At 42.0% G+C, this 17,835-nt stretch overlaps 1 protein-coding gene across 1 annotated transcript in view; it reads left to right on the forward strand.

Annotated features, from left to right (window-relative positions):
- TMEM131 (transmembrane protein 131) overlaps positions 1-9,774 on the forward strand; it is a 94,539-nt gene extending 84,765 nt beyond the window's left edge. The window contains exons 34-41 of the mRNA XM_082278246.1: positions 902-1,026; positions 1,174-1,332; positions 2,005-2,179; positions 2,498-2,619; positions 2,726-2,822; positions 3,941-4,038; positions 5,254-5,417; positions 8,759-9,774. Of these exons, the coding sequence (XP_082134372.1) occupies positions 902-1,026; positions 1,174-1,332; positions 2,005-2,179; positions 2,498-2,619; positions 2,726-2,822; positions 3,941-4,038; positions 5,254-5,417; positions 8,759-9,055 (1,237 nt within the window). The 3' untranslated portion in view covers positions 9,056-9,774. The remainder of the gene's footprint in view (positions 1-901; positions 1,027-1,173; positions 1,333-2,004; positions 2,180-2,497; positions 2,620-2,725; positions 2,823-3,940; positions 4,039-5,253; positions 5,418-8,758) is intronic.
- Positions 9,775-17,835: the final 8,061 nt, after the last annotated feature.

Here is a 17,835-nt window from a genome sequence, read left to right on the forward strand (position 1 = left end):
GGATGCGGCCACTGCCAGTCCCTGTCCCTTACTGGCATGTGGTTGATTGCAGAGTAGAAATAGGAGCAAACATGAAGAATCTTAATCTTATTATAGCTAGTTCATTCCAAAATAGTATTATGAAATCAGATTGGTGTCCAAGTGCCACAAAAGTAAACTTTACCAAACAGAGGTATGGTATATCAGCTGTGTTTTTCCTGTTGTAATTAATAGTAGACTGAGTTTGTAGTTAGAAGAAATCAGTTTTCTTCAAAGTAATTCTGAAAACATTGCCTGGCAAAGTCTCCTCCTTATTTATTCTTACAGTTGTGTACTTTGCTTTATCTTATAACTCATGTGTTTATTACATATGACAGTTTTCAAAGTCCACAATGAAAGCTGGCGTGGAATTCTGCAAGAAACGGAGAAAACTGTTCCTCCCTAAAATGTTTGAGAGACAGAATCAAATACCTGGAGAAAAAGAGCAATATACAGCCAATTGAATTTGGTGGTGCATTTGAGCAGTTTTATATTATTGGTTAAGAAACAATCCTGTACACTTAGGGCAATAGAATATTAGGAGCATGGGATCTAACAGAGTAGAAGAAGGGCAGTTGCCATTTCTTGTTGTCTCTGTATAATCAAATGGGTTTTGCGATCCTGGAGCTCCCGGGTGAGATCTGCTGCTGGAATGTGAGTGAGCCTAATACATGTGTGGAGCAGTGTGGGTAGAAAATGAGCCAGGGCTATGAAGGGTGGAGTTGCATATAGAAGAAATACAAAACTCTGATTATTCATAAGAAAGCCAAAGGAGACCAATATTTTGTGAGACAGTATGGCCTGTATATATTTTTTTTTCTTTTTAAAAAGCGCTTTTCAGTAATTCAATGGTTAAAAATAAAATAATTCTTTTTTCTTTCAGTCCCTTGGAATTGTCTTATACTCCCCCACTGGAAAACAAGCAGCGCAAAACCTTTCCATCCAAGATCTCCACACCACACCTTTTGTCAAGTGGCTCTAAATCAAGAAACCTCCCCAAAACGAGAGGTAGTGTGAAGGTGTTTTTTGTAAATGCCTCAATGATTTTATATCATTGTCTGTAACCCCTCTTGAGTGCTTAATTCTAAGTCTGGTATGAGAAGAAAGCTAATCAGTTTATTATCCACATGCTTGGTTTTTGTTTTGTTTTAATAGGTCCAAGCAGTAAGTTAATGGAGAACAGACCATCAGTATTAGCAAAATTTCTCCCCAGTGGTTCTGGACAGGAGTTAGGAAACACCAGCAGCTCAGAAGGGGAAAAGGATTCTCCACCACCAGAGTGGGACTCTGTGCCTCTCCACAAAGCTGGCAGCTGTAAGTAATCACTAGACAATGACAGAATGAGTGTTCTGCAATTACTATCTGTAGATAGGCTTGATCTGTTTATAGATCTTCCTGTCTTTTCGCTGCATAGCTGAGCTCAGTTTTTCTGCTGTAGGCCCCCATATTGATAGCATCTGGTATGATTTGGGAGGTTTGAAAATGGTATGGGCAGAACATGGGTCACTCTGCAGCTCTCCAGTGATGAACAGGATTCAGAAGCTACTGGGGAAATTGAGAAAATGAGAATTACTGCTCAAAAAATATGTATTTTCTACAGTAGATGGGGTTTTGCCCATCAGGTCTGCTCCAGCCAAATTTGGAACTAATGAGATTATTTGTCCTTGAGAGGGAACACGGAAAACACCTTAATGCAGTGGTTAGCTTGGGACACTGTTAGAATCTTTTTGGTTGCATTGTAAATCCCTTGTGTGGGAAACAACTCATCTTCCTCCTGGTTGCTTGTGTTGCAAAATAGTCTCTCTGAAAATAAACAGTAAACCTGAATAACCACAGGTGAACATAGAGAAGGAGCTGCTGCTTCCATCACTGGGAGCAAACAGCCTTCAGAATTCCTCCATTTGAACAGAAGGGATAGCAGAAGTTTGAGAAGCCTTTGCTGTAATGTAAATACTACAGGAAGATGTTTTGTGTTTCTCTTTATAGCTACAGACAACCTCTATAAGCTCTCTCTGCAAACCCTGAATGCAGACGCTTTCCTGAAGCAGCGCCAGCCCTCTCCAACACCCGCCTCTCCATCTCCCCCTCCTCCTCCCACATCCTTTGCTTTTGGGCCACGAGGAGGCACTTACAGCAGCATCGTGAACAGCAGCTGCAGCAAGTGAGTCCAGATCCTGCCTCCTACTGATTTCCCAGGCACCAAGCACTTGTGGAACTGTGCTTAACAGAGGGCATCTCCCTATTCCCAGACCCATTTCCTCTTCCCATGGAAACTGCTTTTCTGCAGATACACCACTGTGCGTATCTTGCCTTGCTGTACAGCTTGGTAGATCAGAAAAATGTGCAATGACATGAACTGTTGAGCTGTTATAAACATTTTCTTGAATGCTAGCTTTAATTGCTGGGTTTTTAATCAAACTGCTGAAGTCCAAAACCTTACTCTTTTTTCTCTCTATTTTTTGTTTGTTTCTCTTTTTAGTGAAACAAAAAGCAAGCAGCCCAATGGTACCAAACATAAACTGGCAAAGGCAGCTTCTCTTCCAGGCAGGAATGGAAACCCCACTTTTGCTGCTGTAGCTGCGGGTTATGACAAAAGTCCAGGTACTAGAACCAGTTTGGAGTTCTTAATAATTCTAAATATTTCCTGAATATTCTGTTATTTTGCTGGGGTTTATTTTTCTCCTTTTTTGCATACGTATTCTTGCAGGTGGCAGTGGTTTACCAAAGGTTTCTCCAAGCAAGACAGATGTTTCCAGCAATATCAGCATTTCCCACACAGTTGTTGACAGTGATGGCTCTGACAGGTAATTTTTATATTCTCTAGGCAAATACCTGGACCCCTAGAAAAGAAGATTGAGCTATTAATGGCATTTTGAAGGGAGTGACAGAATTCATTCTGCTTAGGGTTTTTTTGCAACTATTTTTTAAAGTCTAGGCACAGCATCTCTCACCTTGCAGAAAAGTTTAGAAGTTGCAAGTGACTCAAAAGTAGAGAGGATGTTCTGGATGTGATGGGAACTTTCTCCTCCTCATTCCAAGTAACTCAACCATCTTGTGTTCCTGGGCATCCAAACAATGAGGAATCAGCTTGGCTCTCTCAGTACTGAGGAGGAGTGTGTACCAAGGTCACTTGAAGGTTCACAGGCAGAGTTCCTCTCTGTACAGCAATACCTTCCACTCCCCATTTTAACACCAAGACCAGAACTGTCAGTGGGCTTTGTGTTTTCAGTAGGAGCAGGATAGGGCTGCACTCAGTCACATTCCCTAAGGCATATCCCTTCTGATATTTTGGCAGTGAGCCCCTGTCTCAGTTGTAAAAAGCAGTAACCTTTCTGGAGTAGGAAAGAGACTTGAATTCAAGTTTCCATATGCAAAGGAATTGCTTTCTGAGTGAAGTTTGTGCGTTGAAGTTTTTGTTTGTTTTGGTGGATGTTTAACACTGGTTCCAGTTAACTCATCTGTTACTTTTAAGAAGCTTGTCCATGAGTGTATTTGTATTGCTTCCAAGTGACTGTAAATTTTATCTGCTTGAGAAGAAAACCTGTACTATGGCTTGGACTCCATGAGTTTTCTGAAAAATTGATTGAAAGAGCTATGCTCATATTTGATGCTCATTCTACAGATTAAAGAGCATTGTGTCTGTATTACTGTGTTACTCCAAGGTGAGTGTATACACAGGCAAATGGTATTTCACCAAAATCTTTTGTTAAAACAAAACCAAACTGATTTCCTAACTCATGATTGCCATTAAATATATATTTAGTAAATGTTTAACTATATATTTTTATATAGCTATATATAAAAAGATATAGTTAAACATGCATGCACACATACATTTGTATATAGATTAGTAAGTTAATACTGTCAAGAGTACTGTGTTAATAAGTTGTGTATTGCCTTCCTGTTACTCCATAAAATGTAGTTCGGGCTTGTGGAGTCCTATCAGCAATCCCAGCAGTCCCGATTTCACACCTCTCAACTCCTTCTCTGCATTCGGACACTCTTTTAACTTAACTGGAGGTGAGTTTTTCTGTTCAAATATTTTTCCATATTCAAATACAGGTAGAGAAATGTGTCTTCATTCCACTGGTCTAAGTACAGACAGTGTTTCCATCTTCACTCCCAAAAGGGAAGACTATGTAGGAAAGTGTGTTAAAAATTTGGTGGTATATTCTGTTTCACTCCACAGAAAGTCAGTGGAATCTCACATAGTGTGTGGGCTGAGAATGCTTGGGTTTGGAGTTCCTCTGTTTCAGTAAAAATTCTTGATTTTGGGGATTTTTCTTAGTCTTCTTCCTCTCCATTCCTCCCTCTAAACTTTACAGTCCCACAAATGTGCCACAAGGCCTGTGGTTTCCTGAGCATAAACGCCTGCCTAAAACCATGGCTCTGTTAAGTGAGGCAGTGGCCCAGCCCTCGTGTTGCTTTCCTTTTGTGTTTTCCTGCAGTATTTGTATAGCTGCAGAATGAACTGATGCATGCTAAACCCAGCAATTAATTACTGTATTTAAATATTTGGGTAAACTTCCATAAATGAAATTGAGATGGGCAGGCCTTGGGATTGCAGGGCATGGATGCTCTGTGTACTTAGGAAGATTTGTGTACCATACTTGGGCATGTGGGGTATGTTTTGAGGTGGCTGATAAGCAAAGCAAACTGCATGTGGCATCAGTGTCTGCTGAAAAAATGCTATCTACTGCAACAGTTTGATGTCTGCTGGAAATGCAAACAGTGGCAGCTGCTGCTGTGGGCTTCTTTTTTCTTACTCAGCAACACTTTGCACCCGTGGCTCTGAGGGACACCAGTAAAATACCCGGGATCAGTTCCGTGTGGGAAGTAGGCGATCCACAACTGCTGGTGCTCCCTTTTCCTTCTCATAGCAGAGATGGGGTCGGGGCTGGGGCTCCTACCAGGAGTCACCTGGGAAGGGAGTGCTGCAAAGCAAGTGAGTGCTGCAGTTACAGAGAGCTGCCAGGACTCTGAGTATTGCTGTGCTTAGGCTGGGACTGAGTTTCCCACAGCAAATGTCCAACTCTCTTTCCCCACTATAATCATGACTAACTTTGTAGCCCTGTCTGAGGCTGGTCACATCAGATGAGATCTGTATTGTGTGACCTCTTCTAATCTCCCTGTAGCAGAATCTGCTAGAAAAATATGAGGAATAACTGTGAAAAGTATTGTTCTTGGAAAAAGAGGAAGAGTAATGTACTCAGTTTTATTTCATTTTATTTTTAGAGGTTTTTAGCAAGCTTGGTTTAGCTCGATCTGCTTATGGGCAGGATGTTCAGAGAAACTGGAATGAATTCAATAATGTTCCATCATCCATCTGGGATCCTTCAGCTACAGATTCTGTACCCTCCTGGCCAACAAGCTCGAGTTCCCCAACTCATACAACTGCAGTAAGTATTCAGTCCAAATAGTGGTTTATTACTGTTACCAACCTGTTCTGTATGTGCCATCTAATTTAATTCAGAAGAATAGAGGGTGAAAAGACATCAACTGAAGAATAAAGGAAGAGGGAATTTACACATATTCATCTTGGTGTAGTTAAGTTGACATGGCTGTTGGACAAAGAGTTATTAGTCCCTCACTTGCAGATGATGAATCCATGTACACTGTTTCCCATAAAAATATTTCTCACAAGAGCACCTTGCAGCCCTTAGAAAAGTGTGATCTGCTCCCACATCCTTCAGGTTTGCTCCTGTGCCTTAGCTGGACACTGCATATGTCACTTCCAGTTTGATAGGCAGTTGCAAAATAGCCAATATGGTAACTTCCACACTTTGATTCTGCTTTCTGAATCCAGTATTGCACATGTTTGTAAATTAAAAAAGGTCCCAAAAAAGCTATTAAAAGACCTTAAGTATATTCTTTTCAGTATTCAGAAACACTAAAGGACTGAACGTAAGGTGAAGTCTTTAAATTGACTGCTAATTTTGATGAAGGTTTTGAGTATAGCAAAAGAAGAAGAAAACCCCCAACTTTTACAGGTTGTAGTGCTGCACTGTCATCCTTGTGTCAGACTAAAACTTACGCTGCAACAGCTGTCTTCACTGCCAGCTGAAATCCTTCTTCATGTTGACTTCTGAAAATGTTTTTGTAGTGAGTAAGAGGCAGTTTTTACTTCACCTGGGAGCAGTTCAGATGGAGTGGGGGAAGGTAGGGACAGGGGAAGCCAGAGAATGTCACACAGCTTCTTATAGACACAGGCTTGCTGATCCCACCCTTGTCATGTGGCTACAACCAGAGCTGGAACCTCACTGAAGCTATGTAAGGAAAGATGTTTGGATTTTGGTCACATGGAGGGCAGGTTTCTCAGCATTTGATAGAGGGAGGGCTTGAGGACAACCAGAACAAGCTCTCTAGCTGCTATTTCCCAGCTGCTTCTGAAAAATTTAGCAGTGTGCTTCAAGAAGCATCAAGATGGAAGCCAGACAAATGGTATAGATGAAGTGTCAGCTACTCCATTTAAGTACTTTGATTTGGGAGGAGACATTTTAGGAGCTAACTCAAGGAGAAGATCACTTAATAAACAAGAAGCAAGCAGCAAACTGACTGAAATATTCAAAGCTGTTATAAATGATAGTGATATTTTCAAGTGCTTATGTCAAGCCAGAACAGGAAAGCTTGGCTTTTCCTGTTACTGAGCCTCCTTGCTCTAGGTGCCTGATAAGAGAGCAGGTACCAGGCCAGGGCCCTGCCCTTTCCTCTCTTCTGGGACAAGAGCCAAAGCCATTGTTGCAAACAGCACTTAGGCAGTGGCTTCTGTGTTACCCTTTTTTTCTAGGAAGGTTTCTGGAGAGTTGATTTTGATTGTTCTTCCTTATTCCTCTTGCTTTCTCCTTTTATGCACAACTCTGCTTCTGTGCTAAGTAGCATTCGCTTTCTGGATCCCATCTCCCCTCAGCCTTGCTGCCTTGCTAGCACTTCTCCCCAAGTTTCTTTCTCACCACATTCCCCTACTCCCTGTTCCTCTATTTCTCTGTGTATAGTTCTGCCTGCCAGCCACTTTGTACCTCCTTCCACCAGATTTGAAAGGGCATAGCAGGTGCTTCTCTGCTGCTCCTTTCCTGGTTGCTTCTGATTTATGAGCAAGTGCCTTTCTATCAGGACCTCCCAAACACTTTCGGGACAAGTAGGAACAAATAGTTCCTGGCTCTTGCCTGCAGCAGGAAATAGGGTGGACTTTTAGTGTGTTAGGGCTGGTGCCCGAGTAGCAGAGTGAGTGTTTCCTGCTTAGTAGTCTAATGCTTGTATAGCTTAAACATAACATTTATTTTTGTAACAGTAATAACTGTGACCCTGGTCTGGCTCAGTTTCTCAGTGACATTGGAGAGTCCTGATGATGTTGGCCTGCTTAACCCCCAAGTATGCTCAAAACTCCTGTCAAGCCCTTGGTAGCAAATTCTGTGGTGTGTTAGCATCCAGCCAGTTTTGGGTATGATTAGACTTGAGCCTATCTTCTTCATTCCAGAGCAGAGAATAAAAACCTGAAAGGAAGAAATTCTCAGATTCTACCTTGTTTTCTTTCCAAAAGGGATTTTTATTTAAATCTTCAGATGCAGGGTACCCTGATACTGGTTAACCTTTAGTGTGTGTTATCTAAGGGTAGAGATCGTGGGAAAGGGGTGCCCTATCTCCAGCCACTAAATCCAAACATAAGGATGTTTGTACCTTACAGCACTTACTCAACAAGTCCACTGCCTTTTGGGTATATCAAGTTTCCAATATATTTGCAGATTGAATTTACAGGATATGTACATTAAATCTGTTGACACTGGGGTATGTAGTGCCATAAGCCCACATGTAGCAGGTTCTGTGCTAATATTAGCAGAAAGTTATGCTAACCTTTCTCATCTCCATCTTTGGCTGCTTCCGGGTATCACTTTCCACCACACCACAGGTCAGGTTCCTCTGCTTGCTGTTTGCTACTGTTTGGCCTTTAGTAAAATACAGTTGACAGAACCTGGGCCTTGTGTTCCTGCATGTGTTCTCTAGGCTTGCTGTACCTGTCCTATATATCCCAGATGCATTTGTGATGTGCTGGAACTCACCTGCATCTGCACCATGACCATTTGTCAGAGATTTCCAAGTGTCAAGGACAGACTTTCTGGAATTCAGTGATAAGTGGCCAATTCTCCTATCCCCTCTCCCTTCATCTGGAGAAAATTTGGAGGGGGGAAAAGTATATACTGGGAATATGGGTTAGGTACAGTGGGACTGAACACAGGTAGATTCATCCAAAACAGACAGGTCTGACTACAGGGAGATAAATTTGCAAACAGCCAAAAAGATCAAAAAACAGCTTTGCTGTTCCCTTCCATTGCATCTTGAATTTTGTTGGTTTTTTGATACTTAAACCATGTTTATCTGCCTCATTCTAACTGGTTTGTTTAAGCTTAAATGTTCTGGCCCTTGTGTGTTGAATACTCATAGTGCTTAATTTAGCAGTGGTGTGGGGATGTCTCAGCTCAAATGAAAACAGCTTGAAAGCCTGTAATGGACTGCACTCTGCAGCCCGCGCAGCTCCCGGAGTGTTTGGCTGCAGGAGCAGCGTGGTTTCTCTGGGCAAGCTCTTGTAAAGGGAGCTCAGAGCTGCATGTTGCAGTGAGGATGAAAGGGGTTCCAGAGCAGGCTTCTTGCTGCTGCTGCTCAGACAATTTTCTTTTTGGGGGGCTGTAAACAAGGTGAAAATTGAGGCTACCAAACTGCCACTTACCTTGTTCTGTCTTTACTGCAGTCGATCCTGGGCAACCCCAGTGGCCTGTGGTCCACCACTCCATTCAGCAGTTCCATTTGGTCAAGTAATCTCAACAGTGGCCTTCCCTTCACCACTCCAACAAACGCCTTGTCAGGCATCGATCTCATGGGTAGTGAAAACTCCGCCACTGCTCCACCGCCACCCGCTGCTGCCACCGTTGCCAATCCTGCTGAAGACATGGGACAGACCTACAATCCTTGGAGAATTTGGAGCCCAACGATTGGAAGAAGAAGTTCAGATCCTTGGTCAAATTCACACTATCCTCACGAAAACTAAAGCAAAAAGAAAGAACTCTTATCCAGGTCATGATACAATTCTGAATGCAAATTTTTGAAACGTCATTTTCAGGCCATTGCTTCCCCCTGCCCCACTCCCCATGTCGGTCATGCTTTCATCACTCGCTCCTTTTTGAAGTCTGTCCTGCAGTATGGTAGTGTGAGATTGCAGATAAGCTTGGAAATGTCTGGGTGTGGTCACAAATCCCAACTACAGCTGAAGCCTGTAAATATGAACAGTTTCACTGGTTTCGTATTTTACCATCTGCCATCTTTATTTAGGAAACAACTTGAACTCTAAAATGGTCCTGGCATGCAATACTTTCATGAAAAGTTTGGGTTTTTAAATTTTTTCCAGTGTTATCCTCCAAGTTCTAATTTAAAATCAAAAGGCACTTTGTGCTAAAATGCAGAGTATTTTTTTAAAATAAGGCTGTCTTTGTTAACACAGGTTGTAAGAATGTAAAAAAGGAAAAAAATCAACAAAAAATACCAACAAAACCAACACAAAACCTTAAGAGCAAAGTGGCTGAATGTAAGAGCATTCTGTTGAGACTGTAATACACTTTGTGCTGTTTGTACATTTGTAAACCTGAATGCATTTTTAAGTTGAACTGAAATGCACACAGCCAAGACTTGTGCAAGAAACAAGATACCATGTGCATTTCTTACAGATACAACTTTGGGTTGTACTTTAAAATAAATACGCTTTTTTCAAGATTTGTCTTCTGTAGTTCTGTTCCCCTTATTTTATTATTTTCTGAACTTGTGTATGCATGACTCCACTTGGCACAACCTTTGGGCCAAAATCTACTGCACACAGAGCCTGTGTTACCAGAAACTTCACTGCAGATGAAACCTGGCTTCTCAACAGCGTGGGTTTGTATTGCAGCAGAGAATAGAAACTGTTCTCAGGGTTATGCAGTGCCACCCACTTGAAAATTCACTGGATAGCAAAAAGCTGGAGAAATAACTACATTCTTGAGTTTCCAGGTATCAGGCATAAGAGCAGCTGCTGTTTATGCTACGCCCATACCTTTGTAACACTGTTCTTGCATGGGTCTGAACAAGAATGTTACTGTTCTTAGATACTATTTATCTGTCCCTTGAAGGTGCCTGTTTCCATTCATTAACAGTAAGGCAAGCCCCACTGACTACATATATGCCTCTGAGCTGAAGCCAAGTAGAGATGAACCCTTCCATTGCCAGAAAGCATTAACAGACACTAGCACTGTAAATTTACTTATGACTCAGTGGCACTGCTACAAATTTACAGCAGCAGATGTTTATCAGAATCCATTCTGTAATAAAGAACTGTATATTTTAGTTAATATTCCTTCTAGCATGAAGGTTTTGTATGCAACAAAATATGAGTGTCCCATTTATTTAACCAAGTGAGCCCCTTTCCAGCTTGCATTATGTGAACAAACTCTCCAAGTGCCAGGCTGCTGCCTTCCTGGTGCCACCAGCAGAAGCTCAAAGATACAGATCTCTCAAACAGGAACCTGCTGGAACTCCTTTGTTCTTAAAATTTGAGTACTTTTAGAGCCATGCAAGGTCATGAAATGTTCAACTTGGATTTGTATGCAATTTCCTTCTGAGAAACTGAGCAAACAAGTCTCTTACTGCATGGAAATAAAGAATAAGCAATTAAGCTCCTGACGTGCCAGGGCCTGCTTCTCTGCAAATGGTGCTTGGGAAGATAACTAGCAGTAACTTCAAGGTGAAAGGAGCTGCTTAAGGTCATATGCCACCTCTTTTACCCAGCAGGTGTTTACATTGGAATTGATTCCGTGGAGGATAGAAGCAGAAATTAATTCTGAGATGCTAATAGTCTGCAGTGGTTTAATCAGTGAGGACAGGAATAAAAAAATCTGGTTTAATAACATTTCCTTTTGAACAAGACAAGGCAAAACACAAGTAATTTAGATGCCTTTCTCTGTCCCCTCCCCTTCCCCCCAAAATTGTGAGCCATTCCCTTGTGATAATGCAAATAACCTTGGCCACTGTTAAAATATTCTTAGTTCTTGTTTTGGAAGAGCTTCCTCTTGAGCACCAGTTAAACATAAGTTCCAGCGAAATGACCTGAACTGTGGAGATTTTTGACACACAGTTTTCAGTTTTCTAAGAGGGGAAAAATCATGTCTTTCTCCCAAGGGAAATATCCAAGGCCTAAACACTCCCTGAGAGTCCTATCTTGTTTCTCTAATGTAGTTTTGGAGAGCACCTTCACTTTGTTTTGCCGACTTAAAGAAGGCAAAAGAGCTGCCTTAAAGAGAGTCATAATTGCAATGGACAAGAATTTGGGTGAAATAAAATCTAGGCAAAAGTCTGGTATAACTAAAGAAACCTCTGTGTATGGTAAGTACAAGTACAAGGCAGCTTTTGCTGCCTCCTGCTGAGGTCCTTACTTGCCAGCTTCTATGGTATAGTTACTCTTGACACACGTTGAAGACTCTCTTAAGCAGCAGGTGAGGTGGTAATATGACAGAAGCATCCACAATCACAGAGTAATGGAGAGGCCAGACCTCTTGTGACCTTATGATGAGGTAAAAATAAAAGGGAATGAAATTTTGACAAAGCACATGCAGTCTTGGATGAAAATCTAGATGGGGTTGAAAACATTGCAGCGTGCTGGGAGGACAACCTGAGCATGGGGAGATGCAGGGTCGAAAGCTCAGCAGCAAGGTGACTGCAAAAGCAGCATGAACGAGACTGAAGATCAGACATGAGGGAAGTTCTGTCTGAAGTAAAAAGACCAGAGGAAAAATATCTTTAAGTCCTCAGAAGACAGGCTGTCCTAGAAACCATGGAGCTCACAGCTTTGGATCATTTGAAACATTTCTTTGGAGCAGAATCAGGGCCAATCTGCCATGAGTCACCTCTGCTCTTCCAGACCTGGAAACTAATGGGAGTGCAAAGTTCCCAGCAAGGAAAAGAAACAAGAGAAACAATTACTGTTAATTTTGGTATTAGTTCAGTGCTCCTAAAGGGCAGTTCTGGCCTGTTACTAAAATCAGGAAGCCTGAGGTGGGAAGTATGGCCCTAACATGTGAAATCAGTTTAATTATCATGAGCTCTATTTCCAAAAGCTCTTGAGAGGTACTGGACACTTCATTAAAGTGTAAGGCTGTATCAGAACAGGATATACAATTCCAGTCAAGGGACAGTGAGTGTTTATTTCACAGATAGAGACACTCTGGGCCCAGCTCTGTCAGCAGCAGTGCAGGATGTGGCTGGGCCACTGCCCTGTGAGAGAAACACGGAACTGGGGGAAGCTCCAGGGCAATGTAGGATGAGAATGTGTGTGAACAGCAGACTGCCAACACTGGAGCACCGCAGTGAAATTGTACAGAAGTTGTGCTCTGCACTTCAGCTGACAATGAGCTGTGCCTGACTGAATGAGAGGTAAAAAGAGGAGTACACAAAGTATGAAGCTGTCTTTCGCTGACACTATTTCACCCAGATGTTTTAACACAAAGTACAGCTTTAACCGGGCTTTGTCTGTTTTCCCAACCTGTAATTATGAGCAAGTTTTCTGAGTTCTGGTGTTTTGGCCTTATGAAATAACTGCAGCTCTCAATGAGTCAGTTTGTTAGAAGAGGGATTGAAAATAACCCAGCTTCTACTGTGTGGCTGGTGCAACTGGAAGAGCATTCAGTCACCTTGTGTTAAACAGGTTCTGCTTCAAAACAGTCTTTTGCCCAGAACCTGTTTTTGTCTAATGCCACTCACTGATGGACCTAATGTTCAGCTGTGCTTTAGTCACGTACATCCTAAAGCAGTCTTCAAGATGATGGGATCAGCATGCTGTTCAGCAGTCCTCTGAACACAACTTCTAACCATGCTTGCTGCTCCTAGTGTGCTGCTTCATGCTGTGTAATCCAGCAGCAAGCAGGGCATGACTTTTTTAATGTGGGCATATATATATATATATATATATGGAACATGAGAACTTTCCTGAACAAAATGTAACTTTTTTACCTTTTTTTTGGTTTTGAGCAGAACTGTGTACCGGTGACTGCTCAGATCCGAGGACATCAGTTGGATCAGTTGATCTTAAACAGCAGATTACATTGTACCAAGAGAAGTGCAGAAAGCAGAGGGAAGTGTCAGTACAGATTTTATGTCCTCTTTATAAGAAAATCCCCTTGAGATGTTTCTGTCAAGCTGGGATCTCAAACAGCAGTCCTCCAGAAAGGACCCTATATCTGAAAATTTACTTTGCTCTCTATTTGCCTATTGTGAAGCAAATGTTTGAGTCAGAGTGTCATTAGCACTGGATAAAGTGGGATCTTCAGGAGGTAGACTGACTCCCCTGAAATTTTACAAGATAACACTCAAGTAGTCCTTGAGTGGCAGCAGGAAGTGAGTGGGTTGTTCTCACACTGCAGTAACAGGCTTCACTTGGGACTCTCTTGCAAGCTGTGAAAAATCACAGCTCAATTACTTGCCCTAAACAAGCCAGAGGATCTGGAGTGTAGCATCCATAAGAGAGAAAAAAGGTATTGGCTGGGGGAGGGCACCAAGGGAGTGAGGGTGGATGGAGAGATAATCAAATAGATACAGGCTTATCATTTTATAGTTAAGGGGTTAATAAAATTTTCCCAAAGGAAAAAAAAAACCAAAATCTACAACACAAAACCAATTAGCTATTCTGGAAAGTTTCCTGAGTGTTTTTAGTATGAGTCCATGGCAGGATGAAATCACTTGTGTTTCAGCTTAGTTACAAGGATCTTGCTGGGAAACAAGTGTGCCAGGAAAGCAGCACCTGGAGAAGCTTCCGCCTCACCCACTGTCACTCCCTGGCGCACTCTGGAGTTACTGTCAGGGAAGACACTGCTCACCGGAGAGAGAACATTAACTTGCTTTATGGCAATGTAGGACACAAGAGCAGCCAGTGAGGACGGCCCACTGCCTGTCAAGAGGGAAATATGCGGAAGCTGGAATCAGAGGAGAGACTGAAACACTCCTTCAGTGGCTATTGCTGGCTTTCTGGAAGGGGGAAGAACTTTTATCCCCTTTGGCTTTCCATTGCCTGTCTTCCTGCTCTAGCCTGTCCTTATCAGTCAATTACCAGCAAAATCCTGCCAACACTGAAGAGTCTGACAACAAAGAATGAAGCAGGTCCCTAAAAACTACACAACATTCTTCATTAAATGGGTATGACTCAGCTTACAGCTCACAGGGGAATTCCTGATGTGCTAGAAATCTATTTGGACAACAGTAATTTTAAGGAATATTCATTTATGTCTTATCCCAAACCAGGAGTTTATTCCTATAAGCTTCTGATGCAGGTCTAGCTGCCAAACCTAGCCCACATTTGCTCATCTGCCAAATTCTGTTCTGTGGCTGAAGACTGGATCTCCAGTTCAAGGGAGGGGTGGGGTAAAAATCAACAGATCTTAAGAACACATCAATAGTATCTTAATGCTTCAGTTTGTATAGTTTGTACAGTTTGTATAGTAAACTATACAAAGGCCATGGCAGAAAATATTATATTAATGCTTTGAAATAATGGGGAGGCACACAAGGAATAAAATAGTTCAGCTGTATTTAGCAAGTTAGTGAGAAATTCAGATTTCATGTGCATGTGAGGAAGGGAGGTTGGAAAAAAGAGGTTTAGATTGGCTATTAGAGAAAACTTCTTCACAAAGAGTTGTCAAGTATTGGAACAGGCTGCTCAAGGAAATGGTGGAGTCACCATCCCTGGGGGTATTTAAAATACATGTGGCACTTGGGGACATACTTTAGTGATGGACTTGGCAGAGTTAGGTCAACAGCTGGACCTGATGATCTGAGGAGTCTTTTCCAACCTAAATGGTTCTATGGTTCTGTTTCTATAAAAGATGGTCTTTGAAGCAGCTGAACTCAACATTTTAAAGAAATGCTCCAAAAGGAAAACTCATGACAGCTCAAACAGAAAGCAAACACCCACACTACAACTATCAGCACACAGAATATCTCATGGTTATTCAGAAATTAATTTCAGATGTGAAAATGTGGGAGCTGGGCACTGGCTGTCAGTTGAACCCACAGTTCCAGGTATGTGGAATGAGAATGAGGTGCATTGTGAGCTGACTTAGTGCCCTTGCATTGATCAACTGCATGAAAAATCCATATGGTGCAGTTATTAGAACAATAAAAGCTGAATATTGCTCAAGTCAGCTGGTTCAGCACCAGAGAACTTCAGGAAACGGACAGTATTTGTCCTGACTTAGCAATTTAATGGAGCCTCCCTGTGAAAAGACCGATTTGGTCTGTACAGCAATAACTCATGGGGGGAAAAAAAGGCTTTTAGGAACTCTGATTAAATCGGCACACTGGAAAACACTTCCCCTAACTCAATAAATTTGAGTAATGCCGTTACCTCCCTTTGCAGAGTGAAGAATGAGTTCCACTATTGGAACAACAGCCCCCCTCTGTGGCTGCAAACAGCAATCCGGACACCACAGCAGTGCCAGTGGCTTTAGGATTTCCTCTAAAGCTTTTCCTGACACTTTTCCCTGAAAAAAGCAGTTCAACTTTAGTAGTATCATTTTACTTTAATTAGTTGTGCATTGGGAAAATAAACACTCCTTTTCCCACTGTCAGGCTACACAGCTACTATTCCTCAACAGTGATGTGCCAGGAGTCCTGAAGAAAGAGGAACTGGAAAGTTCTTGCAGTTCAGTAGGGAAAGTCCACAAACCAGGGCAAAACCCAGTCATACCAGGCTTTTACTCCTCTTCAAGCATAGAATCACAATGTGCCAGACAAGCCTAATGCAATCAAACTATTTATTTCCTGTATTTATTCTGGTATTTCTTTCATCAAACTAAAAGGAACAACTTTTCTTTCTTTCCTCTTCTGCATTCATATGTTCAGTATCTCTTTTTCTAGATCTGCTCATCTCACAAAATTATTTTCCCAATATAGAATAATTGAAAGGATTCTGTACGTTCAAGACAGCTCCTCCAAATCACACGGAACATTTTTAAAACTCATTTCTCCACCCCTATTTGAGGAATTTTATGCAGTTATTTTGTACTTTTGTTCAAATCTCCAAACACACACGTTCATTTTGGCTCTTCCCCGCTATCTTTCCATCCTCTTTATCCTTGTGAAAGGCCTTTGCTGAGATTTTTTTTTCCAGGGCTCTGCATCCTCTCCCCTTAGAGCATTTCAGTTCTTACTCTTTGTGCTGTCCCACTAACTAGTTCCAATTCCCAGCACCTGACAGGGCAAATGATTTACTCAGCATCTATATTCCTTCTCTTACTCTACCTTATTAAATGGCAGTGTTATTGCACTGTGTGCTGCTGTGTCTTTTTTCCTGAGACCCAAAGGAGCCCCATGAGTGCCCCGTGCAGGACTGAGGTCACCTACATACCAAGATTCATGAATAAATATTGGTTGTACAGAGAAGGGCAACCAGACTCATGAAGGGTGTAGAGAACATGTTTTATGAGACACAGCTGAGAGAGCTGGGGTTGTTTAGGCTCAAGAAGAGGAGGCTCAGGGGGAACCTCATTGCTCTCTACAACTGCCTGAGAGGAGGCTGTGGTGAGGTGGGGGCTGATCTCTTCTGCTGTGCCTTCAGTGAGAGGACCAGAGGAAATGGCCTTAAGCTGAGACAGGGAAGATTCAGATTAGATATTAAAAAAAAAATTCACTGTTCAGGTGGTCAGGCATTGGAATTGGTTGCCCAGGGAGGTGGTGGAGTCACCATCCCTGGAGGTGTGCAAGAGGTGTGTGGATCTGGCGCTGGGTGATGTGATTCAGTGGTTTAGGGGTTACAGTGATAGTGCCAGGTGGGCAGTTAGACTGGATCACCTTGTAGGTCTCTTCCAACCTTGATGGTTTGATGATTCTGTGATTATTCTATGATTAAAGGAAAGACCAAATGCTTTAAAGAAAAACCCAGCCTAGGTCTAAGCGCCTTCAAAGCTTCCGCCCCTCTCAGTACCACTTTTCTATTGGATTTTAGCCCTGACTCGTGGGTCAGCTTTTCAACAACCAACTGGCAGCATCAGCACAGTCCCTGCACCTGCAGAACACTGCAGTGGCACTTGAGTACTAATACAGGGGATGACCCTGAACCACCCCCACATGCCCACACATGGTCATTCTCAATCCCTGCAACTCCTTCCTTAGAAAAGCTGCCCACCTTTTTAGTAGCACAATTCACCAGTTTTATATTCTCTAACTAACTATCAGTCTTGATCTATAATATGAAAACAAGAAAAGTGATCATATTGCTGTCTATCTACACCCACAGCCTGACAGTAGACAGGAAGGTATCAATAAAACAAAATCAATAATAAAAAAAATCCAAAGAAAACAGCTACAGTTTATTGATGAGCCATTGTCTTTCAGGTTAACTACTTCCACCACAGAGACAGAAGTTAGTTCAAGTACTCTGTGCACAATCTGCATAAACATCATAATCCTCATCTTCTGAGGACTCAAATGATGAGAGCCCAAGAAGAAATAAAGAAGTGAATACTCAGAGAAGGGGAAGTAGAGATGTGACACAATGGAAAACACCATAAGGGCACTAAATAAATCAACTCAGAGCTAACACTTCTGACAAACACACTTCTAAAAATGCAAATCATTAAAAAAAATTGTGCAAATGCATGTGGAAATTTCGTGCTATGTTTACGCTGCCCTTTCACAGATATAAGGTAGAAGCCACTGTTGAGACAGGATGTGAGATAGGGCTGGATTTTCCTATCACTAAGTACAGATATATTGAGGCTTCTAATTCAGGTTGGTAAGGCTTGAATCTATCTGGTT

This window comes from Coloeus monedula (genome assembly GCF_965178545.1).
Source record: "Coloeus monedula genome assembly, chromosome: 3".
In the NCBI taxonomy this organism is placed as follows: domain Eukaryota; kingdom Metazoa; phylum Chordata; class Aves; order Passeriformes; family Corvidae; genus Coloeus; species Coloeus monedula.